Genomic DNA, 15,966 nt, shown 5'->3' on the forward strand with positions numbered 1-15,966 from the left:
CAGAATGTTTCCTTGAATACTGTCAATTACTGTCAGGCTGTTCAGTGAATGTTCTGAATTATCTTACAGCTTCCTCTACTGCTCTGATCCTATACATTTGAAATCACTTTGGAAAAAAGAGCATGACGACTCAGATCTGCGACCATTACTCAGACTGGCAAGATTCAGGATCCAACATCCTTCAAATGAGAGGGCAGCTCTGGCCTACACAGACTGCACCTCCTCTAGTGACGCACAAACACGCAGAACCGTGGAGGCAGTTTGACCTCTAAGTGTGTGAAATAAAACATGATCCTGGGTGCCTCCAGAAGCAGGCCCATCTCGCTCAGTGGGAGCTGGGATTACTGGTTTCTCCTCCTGCTCATGCCGAGAGCTGCCAGAAAACACAACCAGTCGGACAGACCTGCCCACAGACATAGATGCACAGAGACGGGCAATACCAGGCACAACCAGAGACAGGCACAGACACAGGTACTCAGAGACACACTGACAGACGTGCAGAGACAGATAGACAGGCAGGTTTTGACACGAAAGGTGGTTTATTGGAACTGGTTTTGTGTGTACGAGCAGTTCGACCAACATATACAAGCTTCCCTAGCTGTTCCAGAACTTTAAAACAAAAATAAAACCTATTAAAATAAAAATAAAAATCATTTATTATATATTAACCCCAACAACAGTAGTAATTGCTTGCTTGTGGCACATCACAAAAATCTTGGACAAGTGTAACCTGGAGAATCACAGTGTCTGAAGGAGCAGTGGCTGTGGTGTACAGCACTCCCTACAGACAATAAATATGAGGAAAGAACCGCAGCTCCACGGCTCTTGTTTCTACAGGTCCATACTGTACATCGCTGTGGGAGCGGCCGAGAGACCAGACCTCTGCTGCCTCTCCATCTCACCACACCACACCATCAGCATCTGGAAATGTTCTGCTTCTTTTCTCAAATACTTCTTTTTTTACATGTGATATTTATTATTTTTAATACAATACACAGATGAAAGAAATCTGGCAATCCTGCATTTTTACATGATCTCTATGAATAAAAATAAATTCATCAGCAACAGTAATAAAATTCCATAACAGTATCAGAGGCGACACCGGGAGAGCTTGTCTTCGAGGAGGAAAGGCAGCAAAACTGTGCTGTGTGATTAACTTGTCATGACTGTGATCCTGCACCCCAGTGCAACGCCCTCAGACCAGGCAACAGGTTCTGCACCCTGACTGCGCTGGGCGCCCTGCTGCTGTCTCTGCAGGAATCAGAAACGGCCATCCGCACAGACCTTGTGCTAACAATACAGAACTGACTGGGAACCCACCAGGACGATAAATTCAGGAGATACAAAGCGAGAAGCCCATCAGGCAGCTGTGCCTGCGAGAGCTCTGGAAATCTCTCACAGAGACGATCTGGTCAGTGCCATCCTGCGGACATTCTACAGAAAGGTTTATTACAGCCAAACTCTGCGGACAGTTTTATTTAACGTGCGGATCGGCCACACCCCTCTGCCTCTCTCAAAGACAAGCGTAGGCCCCCCAGCCCTCAACCCTGCTGCAGATAACGGAGAAAGCCCCCCCCCACTCCTCCTCGTGCTGCTCGATCATTCATCAACAACACAACAAACATGGAGAAAAAAAATTACCAAAAAATGTATCATATATATTATATCTAACTGCATGTATGTCACATTCAGAGTCTATAAAAACTACAATGCCTTATGGAAATCAAACCTCCTCCTCCCCGATACCCCAGTCTGACAGCGCCTCCTGCTGGATGGGGGGAAACCCACAGCACCCCTTTGTGGGACAGCCTGTGTCAAGCCCCTTAGGCACAGGGGCTGGAGCCCAGTGAGGCAGGTCTAAAACTAACCCACTGGGAGCACAGGGACCCCCAAAATCATCTTCATCATCACTAATCACACAACTGGGGGGCTCCATCTCCCCAGTCGCTAGCCCCGCACTGCTCCTCGTGCACGCAGACAAGACATACAGCAAATTTGCACAACTCTGGTCATTATAATCCATAAAAGGATAGTATTTTAAGGAAAAAAATCAGTCTTCAGCAAACTGGTTGATCTGGTGCTGGGTGAGTGGCCTGTCTGCCTGTGAGGGAGCCGAGGGGAGATAGAATCCAACACATAGGGCTCACACTACTCTCTAGTGGCCCTGAGAGGAGCAGCAGGGCAGTCTTTACAGTGGAAGCCCCATTCACGAGCGCAGAAACACACACCTTTAATCAGTGCAGTGTTTCCATTCCTAGCCAAGGCTTACTGCTCAGAAACAAACTGATAAAATGTTATGCAGGTTGGTGCTAGACTGAGTAATTCCTATAGTTGATCCAGGTCCCAGAACTTGAGCCTTTTCAACTCAGTGTACATGAAAGGAAGAGCTTGAAAATCAAGAGGCATGTTCTGACACAGGCAGCTGTGGGCTCTCACGGGCTCTCCTGCCACACAAGCAGCCCAGGCAGACTGCCCTCCCCGCCACCGGCCCAGCCTGGAGCCCATCAAAATCACCAGACACCTCCTGACTGCTGCTAGGACAAACAGACAGACACACAGTGACCGATATATACAGATACAGAAGAGATATGTATGTACAGCTCCCCAGCCCTGTCACTCTCCCTCCCCCAGGGGACGCTGGTCGTCTCTCATCACACAAACACAAAGCAGAAGATAAAGAACAATGTCAATCCAGGGGTGCCGTGCACGATGTCGCTGTTCTGCACCTCTGTCCACAGCCAGCAGCCGATCCACACCCACACCCCGGGGCGCCTGGGCTACAGGGCGACCCAGACACACCTGCTCAAGTAAAACGTATTGGCACTTTTGCACATTAACGATGACGGGGCAGGTGGGGTGCAGGAGCGATGTCTTGTCTTCCAGAATTTTGGGGGAAAGTGGCGCCACCCCAACCCCAGAAGCAACCATTCTCCTCCTTCTACCTCTGCTCCCATCTTCGCTCCATTCCTCCTAGAGTCTCATCTTTGCACTTACAGAAAACAAAAGTTATCTCCAAAAATAACTAATTCTCTCTATAACAGTACGACCCCGGACCAAAGAAAATTAATCCATCTTTGGTCCCCTGCCCATCCTCACCCACCCCCAAGCCCAGCTCATGTGTGGCACAATTCAGTCAGTCCCTGCGTTGGCATTCCTGATCCACAGAAAACTGAGCATTGACAACAATTCCCCCTGCCCTCCATGGTACTGTCCACCTCCACCTCCGCTGGGTTTAAGCAGTGGTGCGGTCCACCTCCACCTCCGCAAGGTTTAAGCAGTGGTGCGGTCCACCTCCACCTCCGCTGGGTTTAAGCAGTGGTGCGGTCCACCTCCACCTCCGCTGGGTTTAAGCAGTGGTGCAATTCTCCTCCCCCTTTTCTCAGTTTAAGCAGTGGTACTGTCCATCTCCCCCTCCACCCAGTTGAAGCAGTGGTGCGGTCCACCTTCCCCTCCATTCAGTTGAAGCAATGGTGCGGACCACCTTCCTCTGGTCTCTCTCTTCCAGTGCAGAGGCAGACTGTAAGTCATGAAATCTGGGAAACAGCTGCAGCTCCAGCCCAGGAAAGTGGGGGTAACCTGGCAAGGCCAGGTGTGACAGGGGTAGGGTAGCTTGGGGAATAAGCATACAATCCTAGCCTACTCCTCAGGGCATCTGCAGTATGTTTGAGAGATCAGGACTGAGGGCGCACAGCTACCTCCAACCCCCAGAAAATCATCTCCACTATTTGTTTCATTGTCCTCCTGCTGACAACAGCAGCAGGCTCACATTATTTAAAAAAAGGGATCATAGGCCAGAGATGGGCTTAGTGTTGAAGCCTCTCTGGCATTGTGCTTGTATCTGCAGTCCTGATACCCCAGCGGTGTGGCCACACACCGAGCGATGACACCAGCTAAAGACCACGCACGAACATTATGCACCAGAGACACTGCAGCTGTAAGGGGGAAGGGCAGTGTGCAAACTGCTTACTATCAGATCAGTTTCTTTATTAAAAATCAGAATTCTTAAAATAAAAAATAAATAGATAAAAAGACAGTCCAGCTCTAGTTCTGTCTGAGCTCAATGTGCTATCTCAGGCCATGTCTTTGAGGAAGCAGTCTAGAAGAGAGGTTTGACCAACAGAGATCATTAATAAGATGAATGGGTGGGGTGGAAAGGTGAAGGGTGAGGGAAGGGAATGAGGGGATTATTTCATACAGAAGTAACCAAGGTAGTAGTAGAAATTCGTGGCCCATCTCCCCCACAAAGACTCAACAGTAAATACACAGCACAGTTACAGTCCCACTGCAATCCACCAGGGGGGGCCAAAGACTGCAGTCCTATTGCAATCCACCAGAGGGAGCCAAAATTAAAACTGCAGTCCCATTGCTATCCACCAGGGGGAGCAAATGACAGTTTGCACTGCTGCTGGTACTCCAAAAATATGTTAAGAGTACTGAATATTTACACTTGAGTGCTGGGGTGAGGGTGTGCTCCTGTGAGGAGAGAGGATGGAGGGATGGGAAGGAGGCTCTACAGCCCGTTGCTGTTGCGATGAGTGAGTTGTGGTTTGGAGAGCTCCACCACCGCTGTGCGGGTCTTGCCAATGACCTTAGGTGCCCGGCGGAGCAGCTTCTGGGCCTCAGTGAAAGCCTCCGTCAGCTCCTTCTTCCACTGCACAAACTCTGGGTCACTCTGAGGAAAACAGAGAGAGATTGAGGTGCAATTAACACCCGAGAGACACAGGCAGCGGGAGGAAAGGAGAGAGGAGAGAGGAGGAGTAACAGGCAGCGAGAGGAGAGAGGAGAGCAGGCCTAACAGGTAGTGAGAGGAGAGGAGTAACAGGCAGCAAGAAGAGAGAAGAGCAGTAACAGGGAGCGAGAGGAGAGGAGGAGTAACAGGCTGCAAGAGGAAAAAGGAGAGCAGGCCTAACAGGCAGCGAGAGGAGAGAGGAGCAGTAACAGAGCAAGAGGAGAGAGGAGAGCAGACCTAACAGGCAGTGAGATTGGAGAGGAGCAGTAACAGGGAGTGAGAGGAGAGAGTAGAGCAGGCTTAACAGGCAGCGAGAGGAGAGAGGAGCAGTAACGGAGTGAGAGGAGAGAGGAGAGCAGGCCTAACAGGCAGCGAGAGGAGAGAGGAGCAGTAACAGGGAGCGAGAGGAGAGAGGAGAGCAGGGCTAACAGGCAGCGAGAGGAGAGGAGGACTAACAGGCAGAGAGAGGAGAAAGGAGGAAGGGGGACAGGCACACAAAGACAGCTGATGTGCAGTGACAGGATGGCTGAGGGGTGCTGACCTCACACTGCAAGACGAACTGTTTGCCCCCCTTGATGCGCAGTAGGATACATTTCTTCTCCTTAACCTGCGTCTCCTCCACTGACACTATCTGCTCCATGGTCAGCAGGTTCTGCTGCAGATTCACAAACAGGGGACTGTTATACCACTGAGAGAGAGGGAGAGAGGGAGAGGGAGAGGGAGAGTGAGATGGATGGAGAGAGGGAGGGGGTGAGGCAGTGAGATGGGAGCATGGAGGGGAGGATGGAAGGGGTGGAGGGGGCCCGAGCTGTTACTCTCAGGTGAGGCACTCTGGGGGCAGTTACTGAAGAGCAATACAGAAAACACTGTCAAACACAGAGATCCAAAACGCATACCAATGCACAGACAACAGCTATAATAATGGAAGTGAACCCCAGGGGCTTGGCACTAGCAGTGGGAGGCACTCCAGGACCTGGCTCTGAATGGACACACACAAACTGGGCCTGCGAGGAGGATCGTCACAGGGGACGCTGCCAAGTGAACAGCGACTTACAAACTGACAAAACAACGAGATTATTAGTTACTACGGAACACTGGGCAGAGGTCTGAGCCACACTTAGAGATTCAGTTAGTAGCACAAGCCTGATTAATGCTCCACCAGGTTAGTGCTTCATTGCCAAGAGTGACTCCCTGACACTCTGCTGTCCTGACCAGCTGCGGGGGTTGTACTCACTGGAAAAGGAACTGGAATCAGGAGAAATGGGAGGGAGAACTGGAATAAAACTGGGAGCTCGCTTGAACAGACTGAATCTGGAACAGAGACACAACACTGTTTCTCAGGAGCTCCAGGGAAAGAGGATTTATGGCGACAGACAGCTGAGGGCACAGCCATGCCCGGAGTACGCCACCCCTCTGCGTGATCATTAAAATCTGTGTCTGCTGTTGAACCTGAAGGGGTTCCCAGCGCAGCACTGCAGACAGACCAGCTGATGCTAGGAACACTGGTCGACAGGAAGGGAGGGAGCCTGGTGAGGGTCTGTGGCAGGTCAGTGGCACACAGGGATTGGTAGGGGCATCTGGCTCTCCAGCTGTGCCTCTGCCCGAGGCGTCTCCATCAGGCTGTATGCACGTGTGTGTTTCTGCACAGCAGGGCAGCGACAGCTTCTACACCTCTGTATTCAGGGGGTGCACAACGAGGGGTTAGTAGAAGCCTTGCGGTTTCAGTGCAGTTTTCAGTGGCCTACAAAAACAGTTCTCATTAGAGGCCAGCTGGCCACTGTGAGCTGTCCTGGGCCAGAGCAGTTAGAGCACTGCTGGAGACACAGAGGGTGAGAGGACCACCTGTCCGCGTAGAGATGTGTGTGTGTTCAAACGGTGCAGGCTAGTTTGCCTGTGAAAGTGCATCGACTCCAAACGCTGCACAGCGGCTGAACAGGGGGCTTCACTAGCAAATGGATGGAGAGCACAACAGAGGCCCCCAGACATGCCCTGGTAGGACACACACACACCGCCGTTGGAGAGAGGGGCTGGGGGGCTACTAGGCACACTGAGCTCTTACCAGTCTACGCTTTTTATAGATAATCCAGGTTTCCTAGACAGAGAAACAACAGACAGGACAGCTGCATTCATTGGACCAGATACACGCAAGCAAACGCGTGCACCTGTCACGGAAAGCAGATTCCCAATGCACAGCAGTTCAGTCCACTCCAGGTTTTACGGTGAGCACAGAGCTCGAGTACCAGGGGCTCATGATGCTGTAAGGCACAAGGTACCGCTCAGGTACACAAGGTGGACTCACAAGAAGCTATCAATCACAAAATCTCCAACAACAAGAGCCCTGCAAACTCCAGTCAAACCTCAAGTGGACCAGACTGTTACACCACAGTAACATGCACACTCAAACCCACTCTCACTCTCCTGCTGTCTGCGTGTCGGCATCAGACAATGAATCCAGGCAAATGTCACTGTGATCCCATTGGGACTGTGTTCCTCTCAGATCAACACGCATACTCACATTCTACGACACCGCAAAACAATGACCATGAGAGCAGTAATAATCACACCAATACAGTGAAATAAGAGTCCGCCCTGCAGGTCACAGCTCTGCCCCCAACTTCTGAAAATGGGGAGAAAGGCATTACAGAATGATCCACGTTTCCATGGCTCTGTTCCGAATACTAACCCTGTCCGACTGGAAAAAAAACATCAGATCAGTTCAGTTATGAAGAGAATAAGTCAACAGAGAATATACCAATCTCTCTGCTAAATTTTCTGTCCACCTGTCTGTCCACCTGCCCGCATGTCTGTCTGCCTGTCTGTCCACCTGCATGTCCGCCTGTCCACCTGTCTCCCTGCCCACCTGTCTATCCGCTCAGCTGTCTGTCTCCCTGTCCTTCCACATTTCTGAAGCCAGAGCACGAGACGGAGAGCCACAGAGCCGCAGGTGAGAAACAGTGTGCAGACCGAGCTGTGAGAGGGGAGAGCTTACCCGGGACTCCCCTTCACCCCTCCACTCCACACGGTTGGGAAACAGGTAGAAGTAGCGCCGCTGCCACTGCGTCAGGAAGGGGTTTCCCAGCTTCAGCATGTAGCCATGCATGATGCAGTCCTTCCCCAGGGCATAGTCTGCACACACAGAGAGACACAGGGTTAACAGAGGGCAGAGTCTGCACACACACACAGACACAGGGTTAACACAGGGCATAGTGTGCACACACACACACAGACACGGGGTTAACAGGCATAGTCTGTACACAAAGAGAGACACAGGGTTAACAGAGGGCGTAGTCTGCACACACAGAGAGACACAGGGTTAACAGAGGGCATAGTCTGCACACACACAGAGAGACACAGGATTAACAGAGAGCGTAGTCTGCACACACACAGAGAGACACAGGGTTAACACAGGGTGTAGTCTGTGTACACACAGACAAAGGGCTATCAGGGCGTAGTCTGTGTACACACAGACAAAGGGCGTACTGTGCACACACACAGACACAGGGTTTTTAGGGCGTAGTCTGTGCACACAGACACAGGGCTCACACAGGGCATAGTCTGCACACACAGACACGGGGCTCACACAGGGCATAGTCTGCACACACAGACATGAGGCTCACACAGGGCATAGTCTGGACACACAGACACAGGGCGTAGTGTGCACACACAGGCACAGGGTTAACAGTGCATAGTCTGCACACACACACAGACACAGGGTTAATACAGGGTGTAGTCTGTGCACACAGAGAGACACAGGGTTAACACAGGGCATCGTCTGTGCACACAGAGAGACACAGGGTTAACACAGGGCGTAGTCTGCGCATACAGAGAGACACAGGGTTAACACAGGGCGTAGTCTGTGCTGAGAGACACAGGGTTAACACAGGGCGTGGTCTGCACACAGAGAGACACAGGGTTAACACAGGGCGCAGTCTGCACACACACAGAGACACAGGATTAACACAGCGGTACTTTGCACTCTGAGGTTAACACAGAGTGTGACAGACTGCACACATAGTGTGACAGACAGTAGTTGGTTGGCTCAGTATAAAACTGCATGGAGCAGCCCTCACCCAAAGCACTCTGCACATGTAGCTCTTCATAGGAATGCAGAACTTGCATAATTCAGGGAGCAGACAGATAGGACAAAGGTACACAAAGACTAATATCTTCTTGATGTGGAACAGCCTATAACAAGGTGCAATCTAACCCCCTGGCCTGGAGGGGGCGTCATGCTAGGCACTTACCCTCCTCATGGCCCAGCTGCTTGTTCTTGGCTCTCTTGCGCGCCTCAATCTTGTCAGTGTCAGCGTTGACAGCTTCATATACGGTCTCAGCCACTTCCTGCTGCCAGCGCTCGGAGATCACTAGTGGAAAATTCTTGTACAGCTCCTGATCACTGTCCAGCAGCTGGAGAGAGAGAAGCAGAACAGTCCAGAGAGACCCATAATTAATAATAATAACAACTCATTACACTTATATAGCACTTTTCTGGACACTGCACTCCAAGCTCTTTACAGGTAATGGGGATCCCCTTCACCACCACCAGTGTGCAGCCCCCACCTGGATGATGCGCCAGATCACTCCCAGCTCACCAGCTCTCAGTGGGGAGGAAAGCAGAGTGATAGAGCCAGTTCAGAGATGGGGATTATTAGGAGGCCATGACTGGTAAAGGCCAGGGGGGAAATGGGGCCAGGACACCGGGGTTACACCCCTACTCTTTCCGACGAACGCCCTGGGATTTTTAATGACCACAGAGAATCAGGACCTCAGTTTTACATCTCATCCGGAGAACGGTGCCTTTTTACAGTGTAATGTCCTTGTCACTATACTGGGGCATTAGGACCCACACAGACTACAGGGTGAGCGCCACCTACTGGCCCCACTAACACCTCTTCCAGCAGCAGCCTTAGCTTTCCCAGGAGTCTCCCCTCCAGGTACTGACCAGGCTCACACTGCTGAGGTTCAGTGGGCTGCTGGTGGTAGGTTTCAGTGTGATATGGCTGCTGGCTTATATAGAAGGAGAGAGATGGAAAGAGGGACAGACAGTGATTAATAAGACAGTCATGTAGGGAGAATAACTGGGATATAGCAGAGACGGTGCACAAAGGGCATGGTCTTATTCCAGACAGAGAGGACAGAGAGTGGACACTGTGCTGACCTTGATGCCTTTGGTGTCCTCTTCATCGAAGGAGCCGATGTCGAAGGCGTCTGCTGCGTTCACCTCCCCCCGCGGCGGAATTAGAGGCGGAGAGTACTGCAACCATGAGACACACTGCGTCACCAAGACTGAGCACACCCAGACAGACTATACAGAGACAGAAGCACACAAACAGTCTCACCTTCTGCAGATACACCTGCTGCCAGTCGATCCCTTTAAAAAACACATGCTCCTTCACCTCCTGAGCCCTAAAGATGACAAACACAGTCACTGTCTCTAGCGATTTAACTTCTTTCTTCCTCCCCCTCTCTCAGAAAGGGCAAACTAACATGACCTCCTGGGAAGGAAAGCCACTGAAGCGAACCACTCTGCGCTCAGTGTCCTGAAAGGCTGGTGTTCAGCATGTGAACTCCACGGGCTGGTCAGTGCTGTGTGAGTGCATCCCCTGTGCCTGCTGCTCTCCTCTCTGTCACACACAGTTACACCTGCACTTGATGACCAGATCCCCCTCCCACCCCACTGCATTGCCAGCATTGAACACCAGGTAGAAGCACTGAACTCCTCTCAATACAGAGAATACTGGCAGGCAGAGAAATAAAGATGATTCAGAGGCACTGAGAAAGAGGAAAAGAAGATGGGGGAAAGAAAGTTACAAATGACAGAAGGCCATTAGGCCCACCTAGGTTATTTGCATGCTAGCAGTCAATTCATAGCAGGATCTCATCCGGCCACTTCCTGAAAGAAGACAGGGTATCAGCTCTTACACCCGTAATAGAGACATGACATTTCCTCTGAATTATAATAATAAAATACTAATAACAGCTCATTAATCACTGAATATCATATGCAGAGGATTTCTGCCTCTCCCTACTGACGGACGTGACCTATGCCCTGAGGCAGGGACCACAGAGCCTCACCCCCGGCCCAGACAGCCCAGCCTCTTGGCAACATCGCGCTGCAGCAGCCCTTCCAGCAGGGACTTCAGCTCCGGGGAGAACGAGTCTGGCAGCTCCACGTTCTGAGAGACAGAGAGAGGTGGGGCGTGAGACTGAAGCGGTACAGCTGTCAGTGTCAGTGTGCACAGGTGTGTGATCCTGGTCTCTGACAAGAGGTATGTGTCCCAGGTGTGTTCCAGGTAAGAGGGAGTGACACCGACAGCTGTGGCAGTTCAAACTTGCACCCCACCAGATGTGTACGTGTGTGTCCCTCTGGTGTATGGACAGGTGTGTAGGTGCTGTCCTTACCATGGTGAGCGTCATGCGGTCAATTTCATGTTTGTCTTTGGTCTTGTGCTGCCGGAACGGACTGTGCCTAGACAGACGGACAGGTTACTGAGTACTTACTGCATTATAAAATAGTACAATAATGACACTTTCACTGTACATAAACAAGACTGGTATCTTAATTATTATAATCCAATACAACAATGACTGTGGCACCAGCCCGTCATCTCTGAGCTGAACCTGCATAGAGAGCAGAGGCTGGGAGACACACACACGGAGGCCAGGAGCAACTTCAACAGACAAGGCTGATAAATTACACAAAGGAACAAGTAATAGGTTTATTCCCTGCTGAAAAAAGAAAAAAACACAATGTTTCAGCCGTGGAGCCTTCTTCAAGTGTGAGAAAGACAGGGCAGTAAGCAAAGGTAATGTAGTGGGAGAACAAAAGCTCTCTCCCAGACGTAATTTGTTCTCCCACTACATTACCTTTGCTTACTGCCCTGTCTTTCTCACAGCTGAAGAAGGCTCCACGGCCGAAACGTTGTGTTTTCGTCTTTTTTCAGCACGGAATAAACCTATTACTTGTTCCTTTGCAGCCTACGCATGCTGACGCAGCTCCCCACCTGAACTACTACAACTTACACAATGGCTATGGACACAAGGAAGGTGATGGAGAGAGAGAAAGGAGATATAGTGATGGGAGGACAGAGAGAGAGGACAAAAAAATCCTCACACCTGCAGGAATAAGAACACCTCTCAATCCCACTGGGAGAGGGTGGAGACAACTCAACTCAATAGAGCTGGCAACCCAGTGTGTGATCTCCTCTCCCAGCCTTAGGAACAGACAGTGAGCCTATCTCTCTATAACAAAAATACAGCACGTAATCTCCTGTCCAAGCCTTAGGAACAGACATTGAGCCTGTCTCTCAATAATAATAATACAGTGTGTGATCACCTGTCAAAGCCTGAGGAACAGACAGGGAGTCTGTTTCTCAGTGTTTTGCGTTGTATGTAAAAGTCCTATAATTTATTTAATTTATAAATAAATATAAATATTCTATTGATTCTATATACTATGGCAACACTGTAATTTACCAATCATGAAAATAAAGCTGTTTGAATTAAAATCAGATATGAATAAATTGTGGAGGGGAATGGGAAGAGTCAGTCAGTCAGTGAGTGAGTGTGGAGGGGAGTGGGGAGAGTCAGTCAGTGAGTGAGTGTGGAGGGGAGTGGGGAGAGTCAGTCAGTCAGTGAGTGAGTGTGGAGGGGAGTGGGGAGAGTCAGTCAGTCAGTCAGTGAGTGAGTGTGGAGGGGAGTGGGGAGAGTCAGTCAGTGAGTGAGTGTGGAGGGGAGAGGGGAGAGTCAGTCAGTCAGTGAGTGTGGAGGGGAGTGGGGAGAGTCAGTCAGTCAGTGAGTGAGTGTGGAGGGGAGTGGGGAGAGTCAGTGAGTGAGTGTGGAGGGGAGTGGGGAGAGTCAGCGAGTGAGTGAGTGTGGAGGGGAGTGGGGAGAGTCAGTCAGTCAGTGAGTGAGTGTGGAGGGGAGTGGGGAGAGTCAGTCAGTCAGTGCATGAGTGTGGAGGGGAGTGGGGAGAGTCAGTCAGTCAGTGAGTGAGTGTGGAGGGGAGTGGGGAGAGTCAGTCAGTCAGTGAGTGAGTGTGGAGGGGAGTGGGGAGAGTCAGTCAGTGAGTAAGTGTGGAGGGGAGTGGGGAGAGTCAGTCAGTGAGTGAGTGTGGAGGGGAGTGGGGAGAGTCAGTCAGTCAGTGAGTAAGTGTGGAGGGGAGTGGGGAGAGTCAGTCAGTCAGTGAGTGAGTGTGGAGGGGAGTGGGGAGAGTCAGTCAGTCAGTGAGTGAGTGTGGAGGGGAGTGGGGAGAGTCAGTCAGTGAGCGAGTGTTGAGGGGAGTGGGGAGAGTCAGTCAGTGAGTGAATGTGGAGGGGAGTGGGGAGAGTCAGTCTGAGTGTGTGAGTGTGGAGGGGAGTGGGGAGAGTCAGTCAGTCAGTGAGTGAGTGTGGAGGGGAGTGGGGAGAGTCAGTCAGTGAGTGAGTGTGGAGGAGAGTGAGGAGAGTCAGTCAGTCAGTGAGTGAGTGTGGAGGGGAGTGGGGAGAGTCAGTCAGTCAGTGAGCGACTGTGGAGGGGAGTGGGGAGAGTCAGTCAGTGAGTGAGTGTGGAGGAGAGTGAGGAGAGTCAGTCAGTCAGTGAGTGAGTGTGGAGGGGAGTGGGGAGAGTCAGTCAGTCAGTGAGTGAGTGTGGAGGGGAGTGGGGAGAGTCAGTCAGTCAGTGAGTGTGGAGGGGAGTGGGGAGAGTCAGTCAGTCAGTGAGTGAGTGTGGAGGGGAGTGGGGAAAGTCAGTCAGTCAGTGAGTGAGTGTGGAGGGGAGTGGGATGAGTCAGTCAGTGAGTGAGTGAGTGTGGAGGACAGTGGGTAGAATCAGTGAGTGAGTATGGAGGGGAGTGGGGAGAGTCAGTTAGTGTGGAGGGCAGTGGGGAGAGTCAGTCAGTCAGTGAGTGAGTGTGGAGGGGAGTGGGGAGAGACAGTCAGTGAGTGAGTGTGGAGGGGAGTGGGGAGAGTCAGTCAGTCAGTGAGTGAGTGTGGAGGGGAGTGGGGAGAGTCAGTCAGTGAGTGAGTGAGGAGGGGAGTGGGGAGAGTCAGTCAGTCAGTGAGTGTGAGGGGAGTGGGGAGGGTCAGTCAGTGAGTGAGTGTGGAGGGCAGTGGGGAGAGTCAGTCAGTGAGTGAGTGAGTGAGTGTGAAGGGGAGTGGGGAGAGTCAGTCAGTCAGTGAGTGAGTGAGTGAGTGAGTTTGGAGGGGAGTGGGGAGAGTCAGTCAGTGAGTGAGTGTGGAGGGGAGTGGGGAGAGTCAGTCAGTGAGTGAGTGTGGAGGGGAGTGGGGAGAGTCAGTGAGTGAGTGTGGAGGGGAGTGGGATGAGTCAGTCAGTGAGTGAGTGTGGAGGACAGTGGGTAGAGTCAGTGAGTGAGTGTGGAGGGGAGTGGGGAGAGTCAGTGTGGAGGGGAGTGGGGAGAGTCAGTCAGTCAGTCAATCAGTGAGTGAGTGTGGAGGGGAGTGGGGAGAGTCAGTCAGTCAATCAGTGAGTGAGTGTGGAGGGGAGTGGGGAGAGTCACTCAGTCAGTCAGTGAGTGAGTGAGTGTGGAGGGGAGTGGGGAGAGTCAGTCAGTGAGTGTGGAGGGGAGTGGGGAGAGTCAGTCAGTGAGTGAGTGTGGAGGGGAGTGGGGAGAGTCAGTCAGTGAGTGAGTGTGGAGGGGAGTGGGGAGAGTCAGTCAGTCAGTGAGTGAGTGTGGAGGGGAGTGGGGAGAGTCAGTCAGTGAGTGAGTGAGGAGGGGAGTGGGGAGAGTCAGTCAGTCAGTGAGTGTGAGGGGAGTGGGGAGGGTCAGTCAGTGAGTGAGTGTGGAGGGGAGTGGGGAGAGTCAGTCAGTGAGTGAGTGAGTGAGTGTGAAGGGGAGTGGGGAGAGTCAGTCAGTCAGTGAGTGAGTGTGGAGGGGAGTGGGGAGAGTCATTCAGTGAGTGAGTGTGGAGGGGAGTGGGGAGGGTCAGTCAGTGAGTGAGTGTGGAGGGGAGTGGGGAGAGTCAGTCAGTGAGTGAGTGAGTTTGGAGGGGAGTGGGGAGAGTCAGTCAGTGAGTGAGTGAGTGTGGAGGGGAGTGGGGAGAGTCAGTCAGTCAGTGAGTGAGTGTGGAGGGGAGTGGGGAGAGTCAGTCAGTGAGTGAGTGTGGAGGGGAGTGGGGAGAGTCAGTGAGTGAGTGTGGAGGGGAGTGGGATGAGTCAGTCAGTGAGTGAGTGTGGAGGACAGTGGGTAGAGTCAGTGAGTGAGTGTGGAGGGGAGTGGGGAGAGTCAGTGTGGAGGGGAGTGGGGAGAGTCAGTCAGTCAGTCAATCAGTGAGTGAGTGTGGAGGGGAGTGGGGAGAGTCAGTCAGTCAATCAGTGAGTGAGTGTGGAGGGGAGTGGGGAGAGTCAGTCAGTCAATCAGTGAGTGAGTGTGGAGGGGAGTGGGGAGAGTCACTCAGTCAGTCAGTGAGTGAGTGAGTGTGGAGGGGAGTGGGGAGAGTCAGTCAGTGAGTGAGTGTGGAGGAGAGTGAGGAGAGTCAGTCAGTGAGTGTGGAGGGGAGTGGGGAGAGTCAGTCAGTGAGTGAGTGTGGAGGGGAGTGGGGAGAGTCAGTCAGTGAGTGAGTGTGGAGGGGAGTGGGGAGAGTCAGTCAGTCAGTGAGTGTGAGGGGAGTGGGGAGGGTCAGTCAGTGAGTGAGTGTGGAGGGGAGTGGGGAGAGTCAGTTAGTGTGGAGGGGAGTGGGGAGAGTCAATCAGTCAGTCAATCAGTGAGCGAGTGAGGAGGGGAGTGGGGAGAGTCAGTCAATCAGTGAGTGAGTGTGGATGGGAGTGGGGAGAGTCAGTCAGTCAGTGAGTGTGGAGGGGAGTGGGGAGAGTCAGTCAGTCAGTGAGTAAGTGTGGAGAGCAGTGGGAGGAGTCAGTCAGTGAGTGAGTGTGGAGGGGAGTGGGGAGAGTCAGTCAGTGAGTGAGTGTGGAGGGGAGTGGGGAGAGTCAGTCAGTCAGTGAGTGAGTGTGGAGGGGAGTGGGGAGAGTCAGTCAGTGAGTGAGTGTGGAGGGGAGTGGGGAGAGTCAGTCAGTCAGTGAGTGAGTGTGGAGGGGAGTGGGGAGAGTCAGTCAGTCAGTCAGTGAATGAGTGTTGAGGGGAGAGGGGAGAGTCAGTCAGTCAGTGAGTGAGTGTGGAGGGCAGTGGGGAGAGTCAGTCAGTGAGTGAGTGAGTGTGGAGGGGAGTGGGGAGAGTCAGTCAGTCAGTGAGTGAGTGTGGAGGGGAGTGGGGAGAGTCAGTCAGTGAGTGAGCGAGTGTTGAG

General features: G+C 52.2%; 1 protein-coding gene across 3 annotated transcripts in view; it reads right to left on the reverse strand.

Annotated features, from left to right (window-relative positions):
- Window positions 1-520: 520 nt before the first annotated feature.
- The window catches only part of grk3 (G protein-coupled receptor kinase 3), a 62,719-nt gene continuing 47,273 nt past the window's right edge, over window positions 521-15,966 (reverse strand). The window contains exons 14-22 of one of the 3 annotated variants that reach the window (XM_088935269.1): window positions 11,132-11,198; window positions 10,805-10,905; window positions 10,069-10,135; window positions 9,888-9,983; window positions 8,974-9,136; window positions 7,719-7,855; window positions 6,789-6,821; window positions 5,271-5,384; window positions 4,383-4,672 (exon numbers count right to left, since the gene is read on the reverse strand). In XM_088935269.1, coding sequence (XP_088791395.1) covers window positions 4,511-4,672; window positions 5,271-5,384; window positions 6,789-6,821; window positions 7,719-7,855; window positions 8,974-9,136; window positions 9,888-9,983; window positions 10,069-10,135; window positions 10,805-10,905; window positions 11,132-11,198 — 940 coding nt within the window. In that variant the 3' untranslated portion in view covers window positions 4,383-4,510. Of the gene's footprint in view, window positions 4,673-5,270; window positions 5,418-6,788; window positions 6,822-7,718; window positions 7,856-8,973; window positions 9,137-9,887; window positions 9,984-10,068; window positions 10,136-10,804; window positions 10,906-11,131; window positions 11,199-15,966 lie in introns of all 3 variants that reach the window. The other 2 variants (XM_088935268.1, XM_088935267.1) reach the window with 2 other exon arrangements.

Source organism: Atractosteus spatula, chromosome 17 (genome assembly GCF_055471065.1).
Source record: "Atractosteus spatula isolate fAtrSpa1 chromosome 17, fAtrSpa1.hap1, whole genome shotgun sequence".
Taxonomy (NCBI): domain Eukaryota; kingdom Metazoa; phylum Chordata; class Actinopteri; order Semionotiformes; family Lepisosteidae; genus Atractosteus; species Atractosteus spatula.